Raw genomic sequence first — 24085 nt, 5'->3', positions numbered from 1 at the left:
CGTGAGATTGACCTGCTGTTGATCTGCTATTAAATGTCTAATGAACTTCACCTTACCACCCTTAACCTAACTTCAATCCTCTTTGGCGTCCGTTTGAGTCCAATTATAAAGTGATAGCGCGGCCTACTACAAAGCGCAAATTCAAGCCACAGCCCGAAGTAGGTTATGCGTGATCACCAGCACTTTGCAAGCCTGGTTTCATGCGTGTCCCTTGCCTTACGCTCGATTACTTGCTAGCAGAGAGTGATGGTTCACGGCCTAGAAGTTCACTTAACCTTTTAATTTCGTCGTGCGGTACAGAAGCTGAGATCGAAATATGCACTTTGGTGTCTCCAAAGTTTGAGCGGAAACAAGGAGAACGTTTGGCGAACTAGCAAATAATTGTCCCCAATTATCCACTGTTAGTTCAACATTTTTGGCATACAAAAAGTATTTATGCGCTCACACCGAAGGGTCGCGTAAGTTAAGCACTAGCACGTTTTCCTGCCTCTCTAATTTCTAATTTATATGGTTTTAGCGTTAGAGCCTCTAAATCGTGAATTCTGACTGCGGATTTGTAGTTATACCTTATTTACGCGCTCAGCACGTCAAACTACCGTTGAATGCTGCAATGTATATAAACCTTTCGACAGTGGTACGCAGAGACGTTAATTAGATTTCGAGTGGACTCCGCGTTCCAGAATTATCTTTGTCTCCGTTATCACTTACTTTTTTATTTAGTAATTATTTCATTGATACTAATTAGTTTATTATTTGCTTCAGAACGGAGAGGAAAAAAGCAGCCCATGTTCTTCTGATATCAATCGCTCCGTAACCACCGTTTTTGAACAGACCGCATGAAGCTGACGGACAGTGAAGATAGGGAAGAGATACAAGTTATTTGTTATCTCACTTTCAAACTCTTAATTAATTGTTCGAGCGGCCGTGTCCTTTTTTACACTGATAATACATCAGTGTAAGGACGTACCGCTGTAATACCTCTGCGGTAAACAGGCCCCGATTGTTGCTATTCTCAGCAACATTTATAAGTGCACTGGCGTTACCGGGGAGCCTCTACCGATACGCCCGCTTTCGTCACCTCTCCCCTTCGTCGATTCAATTGTTCTCGCCTCGCCGTCAACGATGCCCGCATTCTGTGTGTCAGTGTCATAGCTCATCGAAACACCGCGGCTTCTACACAATTTTTTTTTTATTTCGCACAGTTACGCTACAAGCGGCGAGTCTACAAGATGATCAACGTGGAAGAGAAGCAAATCAAGCAGCTGCACACGCGAGCCAACTTGCGTCGGATGCTGGATCACGTGACCAACTCGAACGTGGACAAGATCAGCAAACTGTGCACCCGGGGCCTGGACCCGAACTTCCACTGCCCCGACACGGGAGGTGAGCGCTGCCTCGTCGCCCTGTCCTTCGGTCGAGAGTGCGTGCGTTATCGTTTTACCGCTAGACGCTGTTATAACGAAGCGGTTGGGACCTTCCGAAATTCTTCGTTATACAGGTAACTTCGTCGAAGGGATCGTGCACCGTGTGGATCCCAGTAGAACGTAAGCGCATTCAGCAAGAGAAAACATTTGTTCAACGTGAATTCTGTAGATATATGCTTAATTGAACGAAGTCCCTGCTTTCCTTCTCTACACATTGTCTTACGCAATGTGCGATTCCAACCGACCTTATTGCATCGAGGGTCACGGCACGCACCGCGTCTTTGCTGTGGTGTGGACCGGCATTCCTTACGTGCTGACTGCACTCGGTGGCGGCTGGGGAGAGCAGTCGCGGAGCCATTACGCGCGTTCGTTGCTAAGCAACAGATAAGCTGTTTGTGGCACCTAATTTTCTTCGTTGTTCAAAGCAAAGTCGTTGTAGTGGACTTCACTGTAGACGCGTTCACATAAATAAACATAAAAAGTAGGAATACGGCCTGGACATGCGGAATCATTCGTTACAAAGGTCATTTATAGTTGCAGAGGCGTCCGTCTGCAGGGCGTACGGATCCGCGCCAATGTTGGTAACCTGGTGAGAATGTCGTTGAATCTACCAAACTTATAGTCACCTTAACGAAAGGTTTGCCTGTAGTGATTTTTGGTGAAGTGAATAGCCAGTACATTGTCCTTGCAAAATTACTCGACGGGTTTTGGTCCAGTTCGGTGCCTCACCCACATTTTGTATCAAAGTCGATATATGAGTCTCCATTTGTGGCTGCTTCTAAAGACATACCGAATAGGTGTTTAGTGTACCATCTAAATACGTTTCGCAGCATCGAGCCTTCCACCTTTTGAATACGGTGGCATACGTCTGGAATACTAGATGAGAACTGACAAAAACAAGACTTTAAGATCTACGCATACCTGATCGCTGCTCGTCAGCGTTGGATGTTGCCCCGACAGAGGTGACAGATTGGGTGACGTGAGCTCGGTGTGGCGTGTCTAGGCAGTGACTTCCTGATTCATCCGTAATCGGAGCCATCTTTCCGGGTGATGCCATTGTCTCTGCAATTTTTAATATACAGCATATCATAGTTGCTTATGCACAACGGTGGCATCTCCTGAACGTCATTGCTCCTTGATTGCTGTTGAACCTAAAAGAGTGGCACTTTTGGCTGGTTAGCAACCAATTTTTCTGCAGTGGTGTGTAGCGTGAAGCATGAATAAAAGGACAGCAAAAATGCACAGCCTGTTGTCGGACAGTCCTTGCCCACGATTAGCGCTTCACGTTGCAGCACCCTGATCGTCGCTCTGCGTGCATTACCAGCAGTGATTTTCCTCAAGTATGGCAAGCCACTGGGTGTCGTAATGTACTGTGCGGTAAAGTGACAAATACTGATGCAGACACCGGTAATCAGAGAGGCACGGGGTCCGGAACCAGCTTAGCCCCGTGTGAGCAAGCCTTCGTAACTGAAACTTCACCTCGGCTTTCTTTTTTATTTGATCTCCCGAAAACTCGCGACAAGCAGAGACCCCGTTGACGCTGGCCGCGGGCCTGAAGAGCCCGAGCAAGGTCATCATCGCGCTGGTCAACGGCGGGGCGCTCCTGGACTACCGCACCAAGGACGGCCGGACGGCGCTGCACCGGGCCGTCGAGAAGAACAACCTGGAGGCGCTCAAGACGCTGCTGGACCTGGGCGCGTCGCCCAACTACAAGGACGCCCGGGGACTGACGCCGCTCTACTACACGGTGCTGTGGAACGCCGACCCGCAGCTCGCCGAGACGCTGCTGCACGACCACGCTACGCTGGGGGTCGCCGATCCGCAGGTATGTGCTGCGAACTGTTCCCGGCTTGTCTCAATGCCGTCTTGCTTGTACTGTGACCTGCAGGTTAATACCGACAATTAAAGACAAATATTTCTAGCATACATTTCTACTTAGATTTCTTTTATGAATGGGTTTCTGAGGAGAGCTTGAGGAAGAGAGCACCTCGGCTGACCCTTCATACTATAATTTCACCGGAATAAATGAATAAAAAAGTTATAATGAAGATAAAGCATAACAATGATAAGGGTAACACGACGCAGATCTTAATCAGCTCAACACCGCACATGATATAATACGGCATACACGGCATATATATTCTGTAAGCTTTGGTGTAGGACTCCTCCATGTGCTAACCTATATGGCAGGATGAGTGCATGCAGGTTACGGCCGCTTTATTTTTTTTCACTGCAATTTTGCAACATGATTTCACCTCTTGGTTCGCATTGTCCAGTGAACGAACCACTTAGCCTAGTTGTTTGCAGGCTTTGTCAGGACTTGTCGCGGAACGTTGGCCACGTTCTTGGGGCACCTCGCCTCCAGTACGTAGAGGTGTGCATGCATTGATACTTTCTTTGCGCGTTTATTTAAAGGACCAAGGAAGCAGAAAAGACAGGTGCATTGCGGTTTACACACCGATGCGGACAAAGCTTCCATATATGTTCAGGTTCGTAGAAATGTGTGTCAAACTCGCGACGTGGTTCAGAGGGCATGGCGTTTTGCCACGGATCGGCTCCTATTCGCGACCGTGGCACGGTGTGGTCTGATACCGATCTGAGTGGAGTGCAAAATTGCTTGTGCACTTGAAATAATGCTAGGTGGTCAAAAAAATAAAGATAAAATCAACCCCGAGCATTGCGTTTCGGCGTCTCCTGTAGGCGCCCGCAGAGTTCTATTGGGGACATTATATAGACTCCACGAATCATTCTATCAAGTCAGATTGACTGTGACGTCAGATCGACTGCAGCGTCTTCCTTTCCTCCCATCGCGCCAGGGCTGGCAAGAGGTGCACCAGGCGTGCAAGCACGGCCTGGTCCAGCACCTGGAGCAGCTTCTGTTCTACGGGGCGGACATGAACGCGCGCAACGCTAGCGGCAACACGCCGCTGCACGTGTGCGCCGTCAACGACCGGGAGAGCTGCGCAAGGGTGCTGCTGTTCCGGGGGGCCGACCCGGCCGCCCTCAACTACGCCAACCAGAACCCTTACCAGGTCGCCGTCATCGCCGGGAACCTCGCCCTCGCCGACGTCATCCGCAATCACAAGCCCGAGGACGTCGGTGCGTTGATCTCGCCATCGCGTCCGCACATGCGCAGACGTATACTTGTGGGAGCTCATCGAATCCCTTGCTTAGTTGTCACCAGTAAAAAAAAAACACAGTGCAAGAGCCTTGCTTCTGCTCCTGGGATTGCCGTGATGTTGGTTACTGCAAATACTAGAAAACCAGCATCGCTCTCGAAACCAGATTTGACGAAGGGGGAGGGGGGGGGGGAAGAAAGCTCTGGAACGTAGCAGTGGCATCCACATTTCAAGAAATTCGGACGAGGACAGTCTTGATACGTCTAAGATCTGCCGCAGTCCTGAAGTGATGTGCAGTCAGCTGCAAATGTTTACGTGCCGCGGATTCCAGGACAAATGGGAATGTCTTCTTTGTTAGCAGGAGTATCTTAATTCGAGGTATCACTGTGTAGGTCACAATTATTAATGCAGATAAACACTTTGAATTCAAGCCCATGGGAGCAGGTATCGCGGGAACTCGCCATTTTGCCAAATCCCATGCTTTCTGAATTTTTGAGGCCAGCTGTATTTCAGGAGCGTTGTGCACAAGCTAGCGGTACAAATGTACGATTTATACATTATGCCTTTAGCAATGACTATAGCCGAAGAACGCCAATGTACCGAAGCTAACTTTTTCTTGTCGCTTAGAAACATGTCCCCATCCCCACAAACGAGGGTTAAAATATAAAAAGCTGCTTAGCCTTAAAGGATACCATATACGCGTTATCCGAGAAGTTGTATCCTTAGGTGGCGTGACAGAGTATTATTGGTATTGTGAGTATAATTAGCGGCGTTATAATTATGCGCATCAACTATGGGTATGCACGAAGGTCATATAATTTTTGCTAGTCATAACAGCATAAAAAATGCTGGAATATTGTTATGTTTAGTTAAACTGCATAAACTATCAAGGCGTTCACTGTCAAAATTGAGATGCCTGTGCCATATGATTTGATTGAGGATTTGAAGTATGCACTAACTTCGTTGTTGTATAGAGAGAGAGAGAGATAGAGAGAGAGGAAAATCAGAGAGGTTAACCAAAAACGAGTTTCCGGTTTGCTACCCTGCACTGGGGTGGGGGATATAGGGTTTGTAAAAAGGACGAAGAGCGAATAATTAATGTATATTCAAGCAAAAGCCACTGCGTGAATACTTAATCATAAACGTGCAGGATTGATATTCTTGACTGCTGGTGGAGATATCAAAGTATGGTTCATGTGCAGTTGTCTAGGGAAGCAAATCCAAGGTGTCTTGCACTGGGTATTCACATGCACATGATTGCACACGCGTCGAAAAATGCATGACACATGGCATGTTCATGTATTTTGTTCACTTCATGATGCATGTATATGTGCCCATACACATGCATGTAATGTAGCATCCAGAAACATGCTTCACTCATTGCCATTTTGTTTTCTTTTGTTTACGGTAAACCATGCCTGCTTTCATTTGTTTTGTTACATAAAACTGATATTAGTAGGGGCTTTGAAAGGAATGTGAAAAAGATACTACGAAATTCAAATGAAACGGAAAAAGACCTTCGGATGTCCCTGTGGAATCTTGTTCACTATAAACTCATTGTACGCAAAGCTGTCAATATTTTGACTGGCCTTCGATTAGGATTTCGAAACTTTCTTATACAGTTATGTCATTAATGAGGTGGAAATACATTGACAATTATATCTGAAATAAATAATGTTATGATAAGGATAGAAAGCTGCTTAGTGTTAAAGCATGCCATATACGCGTGATCCGAAAAAGTTGTATCCTTAGGAAGCGTGCAAGAATATCTTCCTGTATTACGAGTGGCATTAGAATTATGCGCATCAAGCGTGGGTATCACAATATGCTTGCCTAGGTCTCTCACACGATGCGTCACATCAGCGGTTATAGTGAGATCTTTTAATTTGGGCCACAACTGGCAGAAATCTTAATATTGAGACGATAAAGCAGAAGTTCAGTGCTTACGGTAAAACATTGTATTTAGATCAACAAAAGTTGTTCCGTACGGCGAAATTTCATGATAATTCTAGGCAAGACATTTTCACGACACAGCTGTGCAGACACATTTTTGTAGACGTTTTAGTTACAACTTGCCTAAATAACTGGTTAGAATAATACTTGTTAGCTTGTTCAGAGTTGTTCCGCAATCGTGTGAATAATTTATTGTGAGTAGGAATAAATTCTTGCAGTAGTTCTGCCTTGATACGTGTAGCTGCAGCTATGTGATGAACAGGTTGCCATTGACCTGCACATCCTGGCTCTGATATCGTGAAAAGTGCACTCAATCTAAGTGATTATGTGAGTAGATGTACGTATCTTAGGCGGCTTGTTGTGGTCTGTTCTGTAAAGCAGTGTAAAAACGATTGCAACTTACAAAGAATGAGACACGCAAATGGCGAGGGAGTATGCCATTTTTATTTTATATTGCGTCTTTTTGCACAGTTGTAAGCAATGTATTATAGCAGAGGGATAAAAGTCGAACCACAGAAGCAAATTTTTAACCAGGACGCTGTTAGAAGCCCAAGATATATTGACAAGTTTCATTAGAACCCTGAGATTTGATAGGCCATACTTTTGTGAGAAAGAAAGGAAGCGCACCCTTAGAAAAAGATTTCTATCGAAGTTTCTGAAGGTTGATACTCATGTCTGAACATTTCCTGCGTATCTTTGATTTTTACGAGATCCAGTATTGATGAGGGTAGGACTGGCGCAGAGCCTTCGTTTTGCCGGTTAAATGGAAGCCCCGGCATGGACTTTCCAGCATGATCTTGCCGACACTAGAGCTTTCGGTGGTCGGCAAGATTTGCAGGCAAGAATTTAGTGATAACAGCAGGTGCTAGAGATGTTTGACGAGTTTTCAGTGCACTCGCTTCCGGAACTAGCAGCTACAGCAGTCTTGAGCAGTCGGCAACACTGGAGCAGTTGTGCGTGATGAGTGTTGACAAAATGAGAATGGTCTATGAAAGTACAATGGACAAGGACAGTCATGACTATCAACCGTTTCGTTTCTCTTGGAAGGCGGACATGCACGAGTACAAGCGATAAGGATGTGAATAAAATCTGAAAAAAGTCAACAATTACACACAACACGTGCCATGTTCTCACAGTTCGGTTCTTTATTGGGTAAACAAATGGAGGGTGCGCTGATGCATTTGCTACTGGACTATCCCGAACCCACACTTTTCTTGGTACATCGGCGAGTCAAAAGTTATCCGCACTCCGGTTGTCTTGCATATACTATTGGCCGCTCTGTCCTCGCTTTTCATTCTCAGATCAGTTGACCCACTTGTCACGGCCGAGCAGGCATGAACATAAGTCAAAATAGCTGCAGCACCAGTGAAAAAATCGGTGGCCGCAATATCTGTATTTCACGTGATACAAAAGGAAGGTGCAGTCAATCGTTTTTGTAACAATACGAGTGTGTTGGTCCTGGTATTTGCCGACGACATTGAACACTGTTCGGAGGAAAACTTCTCTCAAGAACCAACGTGAGTTTTTCGAGAATTTCACGGAAGGAATTATTGTATCAGCCATCGAGGAGGAGCTGGCCATGCGTCCTCGACGGACGACCACACTAAGTTCGCACGTGACCCTGGTTTCTTCGGATCCTGCATAGGGACTGGCTGACGAATTGTGCCGGAAATCTAGGACAACTTGGGCTCAAAGCTGATTACTCGGCGTTTCTGAAATTCTTCCGAAAGGACAATGCGGAAAGCGGATAATTTTTGAGTCGCCCTCGTAGTCTACGCGGTAGAAGTAGTAGTGGCAGCAGTGGGCATCGGTTCGGAAGATGCGCGCGCCACCTGACGGCGAGCTGTGGCATGTGTGTGTGTGTGGCGCGTGCAGTGCCGTACCGCGAACCGCCGACGTACAACCCTCGCCGGAGAGCCAGCAGCGCCGCCCTGAGTCGCACGCACAGCGACCCGAGGCTGGAGCTTGTGGTGCTGGGCGCCAAGCCCCCGTCGCCGTGCCCGTCCAATCGGTCGCTGCCCCCGTTCTCATCGGCCGCGTCCACCGCGTCCGAGGCCTCGTCCATGGCCTCCTCGTCGCACGCGAACGACTCCGAGGGCAGCTCGGGCACGGCGGCCTCGTCGGCCACCGGTGGGTCTCTCCACTGATCGCCTCTTGTGTTCCGCGTTAGCGTGTCAGTCGGGGCTCGCGAGGTTGCGAAGATTCACTCCCGAAAACAAGGGAGTGCCATCCACTCCTTCATGCAGGGATGAAGGAGTGAATGAAGGAGTGCTTGTCCCATGCGATGAACAGTGGCCAAACAATGGACGCCTAAGGCTGGAGCCGACGTTTCGACGGAAGACGATCTCTTCGTCCTCATGGGTCTTGGCGAAGAGAAGTTTACTTCTGTAAAACGTTGGCTCTACTAAGGCTGCCTGCCCTTGTTCGGACACTGTTGATAAATGTTTCTGTCACCCACTCGTCCTGCTTGTCCTATGCGTATCTCCATATTCGCGACCCTTTCATTATCGGTCAAGTACACCTACTTCGCTTTGGCGCAGTCAGACCCAACGTACTTCCCGTAGGGAAGTATCGGAACTCTAAAAAAATTAGTTAAATATGGCACTAACGTTTGCAGCCAGAAAATGAATTGCTTGTTAGGGCAGAATTAATGCTTGTTCGGATTCTGCAATTCTCTCTTTCTTTCTTTTCTGATGGGGTTTGGTAAGTTCTGTGGACAACCTAGCCTCTATTCGTCAGCAAGAAGCATATTGCGTAGAGTGAGCCTGGTTTGTCTAATCAAATGACTTTGCGGAAATCTTTAATGTGGAGGAATACTCATAAAAGAGAAAGGGAACATTCAGGAAAGGTGGCAGAAAGTTACAAAGAAAGCACAAAGGGGTTTCCTTCTGGAAGTAGGACGAACTTAAATGCTGAAGCAGTCTTTCTGACGACCCCTTATTGTCTTTTTCATGCCAATTTGTACTGCTCTCTTTGAGGTGCGCTTTAAATGTCACGCCCCTCCGCGAAATCAGGCAAATGTACCAGCCTTCAGTTGGTCCGGGCATAGAGGAAGAGCTCAAATTTGGACTCAAGTTGCAGAAAAAAAAAATTAGACAGTCTTACTTCTATAACCTGACTGCTTGTGCATATTGTGTGTAGTGGTCCGCTGGAACAAGGTCGTCGGCGAAAATTCTGGCTTATCTTAACCAGCAATGCTAGCTATTGTAGAGTGCCTAAGTATCGGTAGGTAGTTGAGGTTGCCGTGTCAGATATAGCACGTTATGCTTAAAACTGAAACCTATACTCACGCAAGCTATAATTACGTAGTGTTGCGCGTGAAAGACACGGATACAAGAAAGAATGATGGGACACACAAGGCGCATTGCCAAAGGTCATGTCATAAAGTAAATGCTGCACTGTAGCAAGTGTGCTCCATATCACAAAAGATTTGACATGTTATAATGTTGGATCTCTTGAAATGTTTATTGTTAAATGTCTCCTCTAACGAGCTTTTGATCCATTGAACTAAACGTCCAAGAGGTTTAGAAATGGTAACCATGTATGTTTCTGTGAAAGGATGGTTATCTGGGTGACTTCGTCATTTGTGTTTTTATGTAGCCTTGAAAGCGCACCTTTAAGGTGGAGGAAAAGACCATGCATAATTCACTTCTTGAAGTAATAACTAGTCGAACAACGTTTTTGCTCCTCTTTGAAATAATTTTTTCAGTTACTTATAAAATTATTTTGACTTTTTGAAAAAGTTATCTGTGGTTGTGCTGTTGTGCGTGAATGGTGTGTGACCTCTTGACTGTCTGCACGAACAAGGGTATAACTATAAGGCTCACATTTTGCCCGTCTTGAGATGCTGACCAGGAAAAAAAAGTTTTTTTTCTGCATGCCAAATGACCAACGACGTGCATGAGACTGAATGCAGGCATGTAGTTTGAGTGCAAGTTTCAGAGTATATGGAGTTTTGACTGCTTCTCGCCCCACAACATATTTGAAAGATCAAGAAAAGGGTCTCACGATGATGGTCACTGTCGCATTACTGCTGTTTACAATATAAGGTGTTTACTTGATGAAGCTCCATGCATGTACAACCTTCGTCGAAAGAAACGAAGCTGCTCTACCATAGGTGCAGCTGTTCATGGCAGTGCGTCTCCTGTAACATCAGCCCTGCCCGAAACTATCTGGAGGGAAGCGAATTGGCATCCTTTCCATTTAGGGTTTTGCAATGCCAAGAATTTCGCGGGCGCCGCTGCAATCAAAACAAATCTTCACTCGTGCTTCTAGTGCCTGTGTTTCCTGAGCACACAGCCACAGATGTGACTTCCGGTATCGGCAGCTGTATTCTAATGGAAACGGAATGCAGAAACATCCATGTACCGAGCTTTGATTGAATGCTAATGAGACCCAGGTGAACAGGACTAACCCTGAGCTTCCCACAGTGGTCTTTTCCGCAGATCCTGTATTTATTTGATACATTACCTCTTATCAATCAATCAATCAATCAATCAATCAATCAATCAATCTGTTAATTGTTCTGACAAAGGCTGCACTTGTTGCCTTGCAGCTGCTGCACAGTGCATAAAGATGCAGAGAAGTAGTGTTGTTCTGGATAACTGCGAAGGAGCCAAGAGTGGAGTACTTGAACGCTGCGTCCTCGCTTGCATTTAATATGTATCCAGTCACGGAGTTGTATGTAATGTTAATAGTTGCTTGTAATTCCTTAACGGTATTCAGCACAGGCAGGATCACTAGTGACGTACCTTTGCAGACGGTCGTTCTTGCATTTCGCCCCCCATCGAAATGCGGCCGCCGCGGCCAGGATTTGATCCCCCGACCTCCTGCTTAGCAGCGCAGTGCCGCTAAGGCGTTCACCTGCTTGCCGCCTTCAGTGGCGCCGTCTTATTACCAGTGTTGACAGTGTCGTTGGTCGCGCTGCCACTCGCAGACAAGAGCGCCACAAGCGAATCGTCGGGTGTCTGTACGAGCAACAGCGCGCACAGCTGCGACTCAAGCACCGACAGTTCGGACACGCCCGAAGTGATCACGGTGGGAACGACGTGCGTCTGTGTCTCCGAGTACCAGAGCCCGCTGCAGGGACACCTGTCTCTCAACTGCGGTGACATTGTTCAAGGTGGGTGGCGCGGGCTCCCACCGTTGCCCCGATCAATTTTTTTAACCCCTTGTGCCCTGCACTGTTGGTGTGAAAGAATATAGACATCTTTAGGCTAGCCGTACGGTCGCCCGATCATTTTTTTTAAAAAAATCTCTGGTGGTATCCCGCACCGTTGGTGTGAAAGAATAGACATCTTTAGGCTAGCGTACGGCTGTTTGTTTGGTGGCACACGAAACGACTGTACGGCTCGCTCCAGTCACGACGATAAGAAAGTAGATCAGTTTTATGAAGATGTTGAATTAGCGATGAGAAAAGTGCAAGCTCGGTATACTCTAGTAATGGGCGACTTCAATGCAAAAGTGGGAAAAAAGCAGGCGGGTGAACAGGCAATTGGCAACTACGGCGTCCATTCTAGAAACGCTAGAGGAGAGATGCTTGTAGAATTCGCAGAAAGATATAAGCTCAGAATAATGAACACATTTTTCGGGAAACTTAGCAACAGAAAGTGGACCTGGAAAAGCCCTAATGGTGAAACAAGAAATGAAATTGATTTCATACTTTCTGCCGATCCCAGCATAGTGCAGGATGTAGAAGTGAGAGGTAGGGTAAAGTGCAGTGATCATAGGTTAGTGAGGGCTAGGATGCACATAAATTCGAACAGAGAAAGAGCAAAATTGGTCAAGAATGAACGGGTCAACTTAGAGGCGGTAATGGTAAAAGTAGACAAATTTAGGCTGGTACTTGCAAATATGCAGCCTTAGAACAGAGAGATGATGATGATGGCACAGAGGTAATGAATGAAACCATAACGAGGCTGGCTTCAGAGGCAGCAATTGAAGTGGGAGGCAAGGCACCAAGGCGACCAGTAGGCAAGCTCTCACAGGTAACAAAGGAACTAATAAAGAAACGACAAAGAATGACAGTGTCCAACTCGAAGAAAGATTGAATTCGCAGAACTGTCAAAACTGATCAACATGGCGAAAATAAGTGATAATCAAAATTATAACGTGACAGAGGCTGAAGAAGCCGTAAAAAATGCACGCAGCCTGAAATCGGTGAGAAGGAAACCTGGCATAGGACAAGTCAAGATGTATGCACTGAAGGATAAGCAGGGTAATATCATCAGCAATCTCGAAGGTATAACAAAAGCAGCGGAAGAATTATATACTGACCTGTACAGAACCCAGAAGACTCAGGAGTACTCCATTCGAAACAATAACGAACAGGATACAGAAACTCCTCGTATAACTAGAGATGAGATCAGAAGGGCCTCGCAAGACATGGAACGGGAAAAAGTGGCACGAGAATATGGAATAGCAATCGATTTAATCAAAGATGGTGGCGACGTAATGCTAGAAAAACTGGAAGCTCTCTATAGGAAGCGTCTATCGACTGCAAGGATCCCAGAAAACTGGAAGAATGCAAACATTACACTAATCCACAAAAAAGGAGACGTTAAAGAAGTGAAAAATGATAGGCTCATTAGCTTACTCCCAGTATCATACAAAATATTTACCAAAATAATCCACATAAGAGTAAGGGAAACGCTGGACTTTAGTCAACCAAAAAACAGGCTGGCTTCAGAAAGGGATACTCTATCATCACATCAATGTCATTAATCAGGTTATCGAGAAATCCGCAGGGTACAATAAGCCTCTCTATGTGGCCTTCATAGATTACGAAAAAGCATTTGATTCAGTAGACACCAGCAGTCATAGAGGCATTGCGTAATCAATGAGTACAGACCGCTTACGTAAACACTGGAAAATATCTACAGAGATTCCATAGCCACCCTAATTCTGCACAAAAAAAGTAGGAAGATACCTATAAAGAAAGGGTCAGACAAGGAGACACAATCTCTCCAATGATAAGGAGACACAATCTCTCCAATGATATTTACTGCGTGCTTGGAAGAAGTATTCAAACTGGGAAGGTTTAAGAGTAAGGATCGACGGCGAATACCTCAGCAACCTTCGGTTTGCCGATGCCATTGGTCTATTCAGCAACATTGCAGATGAGTTACAACAAATTATTGAGGACCTTTACAGGGAGAGTGTAACAGCGGGGTTGAATATTATTATGCAGGAGACAAAGATAACGATAAATAGTCGGGCAAAGAAACAAGAGTTCAGGATCGCCAGTCGGCCTCCAGAGTCTGTGAAGGAGTACGTTTACCTAGGTGAGTTAATCAGAGGGAACCCTGATCATGAGAAGGAAATTCACAGAAGAATAAAAATGAGTTTGATCGCATACGGCAGACATTGCCAACTCCTGACAGGAAGCTTAGCATTATCACTGAAAAGGAAGATGTACAGTCAGTGCATTTTACCGGTGCTGACATATGGGGCAGAGACTTGGAGACTGACAAAGAGGCTTGAGAACAAGTTAAGGACCGCGCAAAGAGCGATGGAACGAAAATTGCTAGGACAAACGTTAAGAGGCAGAAAGGGAGCGGTTTGGACAGAGAGCAAACGGGGATAGACGATATTTCCATTGACATTAGGAGAAAAAAAATGGCGTTGGGCAGGTCATGTAATGCGCAAATTAGATAACCGTTGTACCATTAAGGTTACAGAATGGGTACCAAGAGAAGGGAAGCGCAGTAGAGGGCGGCAGAAGACTAGGTGGTGCGACGAAATTAGGAAATTGCGGGTGCCTGTTGGAATCAGTTGGCGCAGGACAGGGGTAATCTGAGATCGCAGGGAGAGGCCTTCGTCCTGCAGTGGACATTATACAGGCTGATGCTGCTGCTGCTGATGATGATGATGAGTATAGCATTACTTTTACGTGGGAACGAATTGGAAATGAGCAGGCGCAATCGCTGTGTGCTTCGAGAAAATTGTAATTGACATTGGTATATCCCAATACAAGTAACGAAGAAGCATATCAAGCAACGAAAAAGGCGCTTGGCATGCATAGGAGCGTAAATTATTTTCCGTAATGAAACAGTTGGGAGTGGTGCTCCGTGGTGCACCCTTTTTCTATTTCTGTGTGCACGTACTGCGAGGGTTTCTTTCGTACGGAAGCAACACGACTAAGAGTAAGCTTCATCATAATGTCTTCACGTTTTTGCTAACACTACACTTATTTCGCGCTGTTGCCGCGAAGGATCGCGTAATTGATTGTGTCCAAATCCATGCCCCATCAACAGCTCTCTCAGGGAAACAGAAGCCAATCTAGAACGCCACGTTTATGCTGATTGCATGCGCCGGAAGCAATTGCGGAGCCGGAAATACGTTATAGACGCCACGTTTTGGACACCCGACGCACTTTCCTTCTGCTTTCAGTTACCGAGGTGAGCGATACCGGCATGCTGGAGGGACGGACACGAGATGGCCGCCAGGGGATGTTCCCCAGCGCCGCCGTTCAAGAGGTCAAGATGAGGGGCAGTTCCTCGTCTCAGGGTCGTGTCAGAGGTCGCCGAGAGATGCAAACCTCGTCTGGGGCTGCAACACTTCCGCGGCGATGGAGAATGTAAGCGGGTGATGGCCCACGCGTTGAGGTTTTTGTTGGTGCATATGGAAAGTTATACTGTAATATGCGGTGCCACTTTGCAAGAAACAGTCATGATGTGGTTGTGAAGACTAGGAGAAACAGGCAGTGTCGGCTGCGCGAGCGTTAAGACATGTATGAAAGACATTTAAAAGGTGTTTGTAGTGGCGGGTTCCTTAACACCGCCACTACTGCTTGAACAGTAGAGAACGCATACGATTGCATTATCTGCCGACATAGTTTCTTTTTTAAATGATGGCTTAAATGAGTTCATTTACAATTCAGGCCGTTTTCGGTGATATACATCGGGGTTGGCTGGTTCGGTCCGTATGTAATGCCTACCTAGATGTGTATGTGATAGGCATTGTCAAAAACATTACTAGCGCGAAATTTGCAGAGAATGAAAAGATGCGCAAGACGGTTTTGTAAAACACATTCACTGCAATATTTCGGTCCACCTTAATGAAAGAGTGACAGGTGGCGTAAAATCGCTCGCCTAAACGCCTGGGATTCGAAACGTCTCAACGCCTAGAAGGCAGACGACCTTTATCTGTGCAGAAATTGCCTAGTCATGGCCTCGCAGAGATTAGCTCTATAAGCTCCGCGGGATTTTCTCGTGGACAGCGACCTTCCATTTTGAACACAATTTTAAGTGTTTTAATTGCGATAGCCTTATAGGCGGACTTCAGCCACCTCAAATGTATCACGTACCTGTGACGAAAAGTATGGGCCGATCCCGGAGGCAGTGCAGTCCAACGCAGCGTATCGGAGCGCTAGCTCCCATGAGCGAACGATGCAAGAAACTGTCACGTGACGCAGCGGGCTGCAGACGTTTCAGAGAGCGACATTGACGTGAGAGAAGTACACGTGTGATCGTGACGTAATGATTACAGCACCGGACTGCTGTGCTAGAAGACAGAGGTTAGATTCGACCATTGGTCACGCATTTCTTTGTAACATTATAGACGCACTTTATTAGAAGTATTTTACAAACCTCGAGGTGTTTTGAACGCAACAATGTGCATAAAATCACATGTTTGTAAGAGATACGAATTATTGAATCGTCAATCTGATGAATGGGAATGTGCAAGGGCGCGCGCAACTGTTCAGACATCACGGTCATCACATTATAGCAGCATATTTTGACAGCGGTGCTAAGTTCTGGCCTAGTTGTTTTTAATTTTCTCTTTGTTCTTAGGACTTGTTCATGCAACTGCCGTTCTTGAACTCTTATAACCTTTTTCTTCCTGTGTTTTTAGTCGCCCAATTTGATGGCGTTTTCTTGTTCCGTTGCCCCTTATATTTTGCAGCCGTTTTTCTTGGCTAAGATGTTGGTATAGCCGACCGTTCTGAGCGGCCGAACATCCAATCTTTCACAGCTAACAAGAAAGAAGAATACCGCAAACGGGCCCCTTTCAGTGTACTTGAAAAGACAGATGTAGCTTGCTTTTAGTAACTGAAGGGGCTCACCCAAATTGAGCTGGCTGTGCAAAATCTATACTACCACGAACTCCGTTCTTTTCGCAGGTATGGAGAGCCACGCACTGTTGTATTGCACAGGAGCAAAAAAGGTTTCGGGTTTGTCCTAAGAGGAGCCAAAGGTGAGGGTTTCGACTTCGGAAGTTACCCGTGTTATTTCTGACTGATGGGAAGTTGCTTGAAGGGATTATACGGCAGTGCACGAAATTTCCGCGAGTTGAGGTTCTCTGGCGTACATGCAAACAGGAAATAATTTATTTGTTCAGACGTGAACAGACCACCAAGCACCTTGTTCTGTTTTCTTCTTGGATCTGAAACATGGCGACCGAAATTTTTCTCTTATAACGTATGAGGCCGTCGGTGGCGCCGTATAAATCTGTTTGGCCACCCACTATTTGCTTGTAGATCACTAGCGAAACACACACACACACACACACACACACACACACACACACACACACACACACACACACACACACACACACACACACACACACACACACACACACACACACACACACACACACACACACACACACACACACACACACACACACACACACACACACACACACACACACACACACACACACACACACACACACACACACACACACACACACACACACACACACACACACACACACACACACACACACACACACACACACACACACACACACACACACACACACACACACACACACACACACACACACACACACACACACACACACACACACACACACACACACACACACACACACACACACACACACACACACACACACACACACACACACACACACACACACACACACACACACACACACACACAGTGAAAAAGGGCTCGAACTACTTTCTGGGCTAATGAACTGGGAGGCCAGGCTCCCAAGATCTTTGTTTCTGTAAATGGCCTGCCATCTAGTCTATTCAAGGCACACTGGAGAATCTTACATTGGTTATCACAGCGAGAACAGTGGCACAGAAGATGACTGATGGTCTCTTCACTCTTGCACTTAGCGCACATTGGTGAGTTCGCCATTCCAATACGATAGCTGTAGGAGTTGGTGAATGCTGCTCCTACCCACAGCCGACACAGCAGTGCTGCGTCGCGTCGTGAAAGGTTTGCTGGTAATTTAAGTTTCAGGGATGAGTCGAGGCTGTATAAACGAAACTTAGAGTTCTGTGGTGTTTGCCAGTAACTTAACGGGATGGTACGAGCGAGACTGCGAAGCTCTCTTGCAGCGTCTACTCTCGATAAAGGTATAAGGAGTGTCGGTGGGTGGATAAATAATCTGTCAAATAAGCTTATGGGCTCAAATAACCCGGAACCTGGCAAAGAATCCCCGCGCTGATGCGTATAACGTCAAGGAACTGCGCGACACCCAAGACGTCATGCGCCAGTTTTCGATAGGGAACTTCAACTACGTTTAAGATTTTTCCACTATTTTGCGTACAATAACATTTAATGTTATGCGATTGTCAGTCTAGATTGACCTGTACATATTGCACAAGTAAGGTATAACATTTTCTCATAATTTAAAAGAACCGGACCTTATGCCTTTAAGACTTCTATCGATCGCTGGTCATTGGAAAAAATTGTGAGCAAGCGTTGTGGATATATCTCTGCAGCCACGAGTCCACTGATGGAACGGCAGCCAACGGAAAACTGGCCGAGCTTGCAGTATTTGGATGACGTGGACCAAGGTGGAGTGGCCGACCTTGCCGGCCTCAAGAAAGGAGACTTCTTGCTCGAGGTGAGTGACAGCGGGCAATATTTGCGATAAAGTTGTCGCCTGGAAAATTTATTAGTGAGTGTGCTTTCTCTCGGTCATGAAAATGAATGTTGAAATTATGTGAATTCCAGCACAAACAGAAAGAGTGCTTTTCTGTGCGAGATTCGAATTGCAGCGTGACATTAAGATCTACCTAGTTACCACTCTCTGATATTTTCTACAAAAGAAAAATATCGGTAGTTGAACCAGGCCCATGTTATAAATCAGCATGGCATTGCATCGTTTTGCAATCGTAGGGAATAAGTACTTCAGAAAACTAACAGGAATAGCAGGGGTGTATGAGTATCCGAAATTGGCACTACGAACCGAATATTGCTTACTGTTCGCTTCACATTCGATTCGAGAATCAACCATTGGAACTAACTGTCGAATAGTCGTTTCTTTTCAAATATAAAGGATAACACCTGTGAACACTTGCCAATATGTCAATGCAAGCATGGAATGTTTAAATGATTACGAATGATTATGCTCCCGGAGCGCCGGTAACAGAAAGCAGATAACATAAAGCACTTGCTTCCAGTTTTCAAGCACCTCACTAGACCGGACGTCCTACTGCAAACGGCATTACGTGGTAAATCAATAATGCAAATAAGCCTCATTTTCCAGCAAGCGGACTCCACACAATACTTTTAAGTCGTTTTTTCTATAACTAGGAAATATGCGACTGGACATTGTATTCGATATTCGAAGAATATTTTTCTCGAACATTCGTACACGATTCGATTCGAGAATGTCACTATTCGAACACCCTTAAGCAATAGTAAAGTAGGCTTTCCTTATTTTGACGGACGCGGTAATCTTCACGGAGAATGATACTGGACGTTTTGGGCTGACTACGATTACGTGTTACGTGCACAGAAAGTTCAAGGCCCATGCACAGCATGCCGGTAGATGCAGAGCCCTTCAATCATACCGGTTGCTGAATTGCCGATGGTCCTCGTGCTTCACAACTCAAGCACAATGATTAGGACTCTGCTGGCTGTAGCAGTAACCATGGATGACGAAGACAATCTATAAAAACACCGCTTTCTTAGCACAGAAACAAAATGTGATCTCGGCACGCCATGCAAGCGATGCCAGGTAGGTTGCATATTGAAGGAGAACCTGCTGATGGGTCACAACAACCATTTCAAGCACGATTTAGCAGGTGATGGGTCACAAGGAGCTTCATCTTGTCGTCGACTGGTGGCGCGTCAGTTACTCCCTCATCCCCGCTCCCTTTCACCCTAAATGTACCAATACATGAGCGTAGTTTGAAAAAGAGCTTAGGAACTGCAGAGAGAGAGAGAGAGAGCACTGCTATCGCACCAGAGGGAGCATACAAACATCTACAAGAAGTCACGATGACCGGCGTACTTCAGAAAACTCCTCAAATTGCCAGCTGCCGGTTCGACCCATGGACCGGGACGCCATTTCCCTGTTTTTCTGTCTCTCCCTAAATCGGCAAATTCTAAGCTGCATCGCCGACGGGCGTTCATACTGAGCAGACAACTGAATTTGTCGCAAACGAATGCACTCGTCAATCAGAGTTTTTTTTCTTAATTTCTGGAAGCATCGTGTATTTTGTTGTCATCTGCAGTTGCATGTATTGCTGTGTTATGCATCCATAAGTTATATACATCCCTATAAATAATATTTTTGCAACAATAGTGATATGAAGATATTAAAAGGGTACCAAATGTCATGTAAACTATTCAATTAGATTTTAATCACTCAAGCTGTTGTACTCGGCTTATCGGGAATTTTTATTTATTTATTTATTTTTTTATCGGGAAAGTTTGGTTTATAGTGACGGCCTAAGCAACGGTTTACAAAGTACCCCCCCCCCGCGCTCTACCTTTTGGATACGGTAACCCACCCCCCTCCCGCCCTCCCCTTTGGTGACGGTATATACCGTCACCAAAAGGGGGAGCGGGAGGGGAAATATATACCGTCACTTTTGGTGACGGTATATCTTTTTTCTCAAGGACTTGGAGCCGCCACCTGCGGCCACCACAACGAAATTGCCGGCCATTCATTGATAAAGTTTATTCTCTCTCTCTCCGGTGAAAATGGACAACCCTATATTGTTCAATGTCCACTTAAGGGCCTCCTCCTCTTTCTCTCCCCCTGTGTTTGCTGCGCAGATCAACGGGCAGGACGTGTCCCAGGCGACGCACGAGTGCGTGGTGAACATCATCCTGCAGCAGGGCGACCTGATCGCCATGACGGTGCTCACGGTCGCCGGCACCGTGCCTGGCTCTGCAGGCCCGCTCTCCCAGGGCTCCTCGTCCTCGGCGCCCTCGTCCGCGCCGGGCTCGGAGGCCGGCGCGCTGCCCTCGGTGCGGGGGAGCGGCAGCACGGTGACGCCCCCGATGCTGCAGGCCAACGGTGCCGTGGCCGGCGGCTACCGCCAGTGCGCCACGCTGCCGCGCAAGCTGTCGGCCAAGAAGGCCCCAGCCCCTCCCAAGAGGGACCCCAAGACGACCCTCTCGGTGGGAAGGGCTAGGGCGAAGTCCATGGTCGCAGGACTCACCGACATCGGTACGAGGCGTTTCTTCGAGTTCGCCGTTGTCTCTGACAATTGCAACGAAACTTTCCGCCGCTAAAGAAATCGGTAGTTTCAGACATAGTCGAACCCGGATATATGGAACCCGCATTTATGCAATTGTTGTGTAGAACAAAGAGTTGTCAAATGCTCTTGAAAATTCTTGCGTAAAATGTTTATATGGTATATCGAATTACCTCTACATCGAGTTTTTTTGTGATTCTCTTGAGAGTCCATGTATCCGGGTTCATGTAAAAGGCTATATTGGAAATACAAGTGGGTGCGTAGAGCTAGATTTGAATTCAGCAACAAACGCACCTTCGGCTAACAGGTCGAGGTGGTGGAGAAACGCTACATGGCACCATCTTCGACCGCAGCACCTAACCTTCGAACGCCAAGAACGCCTGTCGGGAGAACACACGTGCGTCTCAACAAGCTGGTTGGCATTGGCACAAGGAACGTTTAAGTTAGAGGATCGGTCGGTATTTTGTGCTGAGACACGAGGGTTCGATTCCAGCATCGTATGCACATTCTTTATAATTTTTATTTTCCGTGTGCGAGCTATTTGGTATGATAGAAACAGGCAACAGCCAGCACCATCAACCATGGTCATGAAAGCCGCGGATGAAATTCCCCCTCCCCCTCCTTCTCCTTCCTTTGATTTCCCAAAGATAGCTTCGCCTTCATATCGGCACACTGTTGCTACTTCGTGGACTCTACCACACATAGTTTAAAACGAAAAGCGTTAAGGTTACTCAGCCTGCCCTAGAGGCCAACTACAACGAAATTTTAGGACCGCATAGGAAGTCAAGCTCTAAACAATGTACATATAGAGCATGCAGTTACCGTGCAAACCTTTATGCGTGAAAAGCTCGTAAAAATGGAAAGCTTTGATACCAAAATTGAAGAAAAAAAAAGCTGCCATTATACTGTCTGAAAATGACGCACAAATGAGAACGTCGTGAACAAGCGCGGATAGTCGGCGGATAGTGGAGGTTAGGCAATGCCCGCTATGGTCTGAAAATCTTGAAGGCTGTAGTTTGAAGCTGGCGTCATACCTTCCAACCACCGGGTGTATGCGTCATCTTCTTAGGTGTTATTAGAAGCTGCTAATTGGAAAATTAGACGACGAGCAGCCCTGAAGCTTTCTTTGCCAAGATTGCTTAGATAGTATGTTCTACTCATTAACTAGGATTTCACTGAATGTGAAATTTCGTTGCAGTTGATCATAGACACCAGAGAGCAACTCTAAGCTAGTTTAATTCTGTTAAAATACTTTCTAGGCATTCATTTGATGCAAGGAGGTTGGATATCAGCGTACAAAAACGAAGGGTTTCTATTCTTGAATTTTTTGCCTTAGCCGCAGCGTCGCTGTGTTAGTATGCTGCTACAGACTTCAATGTATTTTCGTATGTTTGGCTCGTTTCTTTATTGATGAGGAATAATTATGGAAAAAATCGCTCGCTTATGTCTTTGGCTTCTCTAAAACGAAGTGTAATGCTTTGTTATCGATGAACTGCTCAGTAATCTCGAGCAAACGGCGCCCGAAAGCCATGACGTCACAAGCAGCTAGCGCAGAAATCGCAACCCCGCATTTTGCTTTAGCATGTTATTTCTTGCTTTGCTCACGGAAAGACTGTCTGTTTTGGAGCGTGTTCGGACCGAGCCTGGCGTAACTGCGAACGACGGCCGCGTTTTCCCAAGCTGAACTTCTTTTCTTATGCATTTGCACAACGTACGCCGCATCACCTTTCTGCTGCCACCTTAACTTTGGTGACTTTATTTCTCTGTTTTATGTCGGCAGAATAAACGGAACTCACTCAGACCTACAATGTTTTTTGCTTAGGGCTCACTCAGACTTACCAAAATTCGACTCAGCCGGGCTGGCTTGGGCTCAGACTCACGGGTCGATCCGAGTCTGAGAGAGCCGACTCATTAGTTTTGCCGACCTATGTTTTATGATCTGTGCGCACTATTGGTCTAAAGAAGCCATGAGCTCGCTGCGGTTGCCTATGTGGACCGCTCGCCCGTTTTGTGCGTGCTTTCAAATTTCGCCCGGCAATATTTGGCAATGTAATTTGTAGTCCCCAACATTCGCTATATGGCTTTTTTTCCTAGGCTAAGTTCTGGAGGTGGTGGTTTAATTCATGTTTCCAGGAAATTTCTTTAAGCATTCTGCTTCTTCAGCGATGTCTTCAGTTCGGTCTAGAGTTTTTTTTCTAACTTACGCCTTTATTAGTCGGCAACTTTAGCTTTTATATGAAGCCGTATGGTAGTTTTGGATTCAGCAGATATTTTTGAAGGTATTCTTCCATGGTTTTTCTACAGCGTTGCGACACTGCCTCAATGGCAGCTGATATCTGTACTTAATCGAACCATTTTTCAGAATCTGTGAAGGTCATATAGGTAGGTCGGTTATATTCCGCAGACTTCTCAATTACCTATATGATAACAGTGCGGCACTGCCACAGATCACTTCATGCAGAGCAGTCAGTAGCATCCACCTGACACCTTGCCTTCCTAACTGGACGCTCTAGATCAGCCTGACGTGGACACCGGTCAGTTGTTGGGCGTCTCTGCGTTACTAGTACAGTAGCTATTGTACATATTGCACTACCAGGCTTTTCTAGTTCTCCCCGTAGTACTTTTGCAAATTTGCAAATAATTTTCTCTGTGGCACTGCTTGGTAGGGGGAGATCAGCTGTGACGGCAGTGCCATGGTCTGCGACCGCGCCAGATGACGACGCACACAATCCTGCCAACGCCCATGAATGTTTGCACATCGGCGCCGCCCCACCGATGTGCAATAATACATGTAGCCGCGGTCACCTGCAATTGCGCCCATCACAATGACATTGGGGCCTATCAGTTTTAAAGATACCCATTTGTGACCAACCTATTCACTGGGTTGATTAAAGCCTAGAGTTACCTTTATTCTATTTGAAATCACACAATTAAATAGTTTGTTGAATATCTGCGACACCTAAACAACAGCACTTGTGAGGGTACAATATAAAAATATGTGTCGTCACATTGAAAGAAATGCCGCAAAAGAAGACGATTCACTTGGCTACAAAACAGGACACGCGGCATACCTAACTTGTCCTGTAAAACAATGCCCCATCAACGTACTGTTGTAGAGTTGTCTTGTTGTGTCGTCTAATGTATCGTTTCCCTTTGTGCCCTTT

General features: G+C 46.2%; 1 protein-coding gene across 6 annotated transcripts in view; it reads left to right on the top strand.

Moving 5' to 3' along the window:
• The window catches only part of Prosap (SH3 and multiple ankyrin repeat domains prosap), a 210851-nt gene that overhangs the window by 178767 nt on the left and 7999 nt on the right, over positions 1 to 24085 (top strand). For 5 of the 6 annotated variants that reach the window (XM_070527390.1, XM_070527394.1, XM_070527395.1 and 2 more), the window contains 9 exons: positions 1203 to 1383; positions 2948 to 3249; positions 4241 to 4523; positions 8372 to 8626; positions 11433 to 11618; positions 14888 to 15074; positions 16620 to 16693; positions 18207 to 18331; positions 20497 to 20893. In XM_070527390.1, the coding sequence (XP_070383491.1) occupies positions 1203 to 1383; positions 2948 to 3249; positions 4241 to 4523; positions 8372 to 8626; positions 11433 to 11618; positions 14888 to 15074; positions 16620 to 16693; positions 18207 to 18331; positions 20497 to 20893 (1990 nt within the window). The remainder of the gene's footprint in view (positions 1 to 1202; positions 1384 to 2947; positions 3250 to 4240; positions 4524 to 8371; positions 8627 to 11432; positions 11619 to 14887; positions 15075 to 16619; positions 16694 to 18206; positions 18332 to 20496; positions 20894 to 24085) is intronic. The other variant, XM_070527391.1, reaches the window with a different exon arrangement.

This window comes from Dermacentor albipictus, chromosome 10 (assembly GCF_038994185.2).
Source record: "Dermacentor albipictus isolate Rhodes 1998 colony chromosome 10, USDA_Dalb.pri_finalv2, whole genome shotgun sequence".
In the NCBI taxonomy this organism is placed as follows: Eukaryota; Metazoa; Arthropoda; class Arachnida; order Ixodida; family Ixodidae; genus Dermacentor; species Dermacentor albipictus.
The sequence above is the reverse complement of the archived record's forward strand: the minus strand, read 5'-3'. Positions and strand labels throughout refer to the sequence as shown.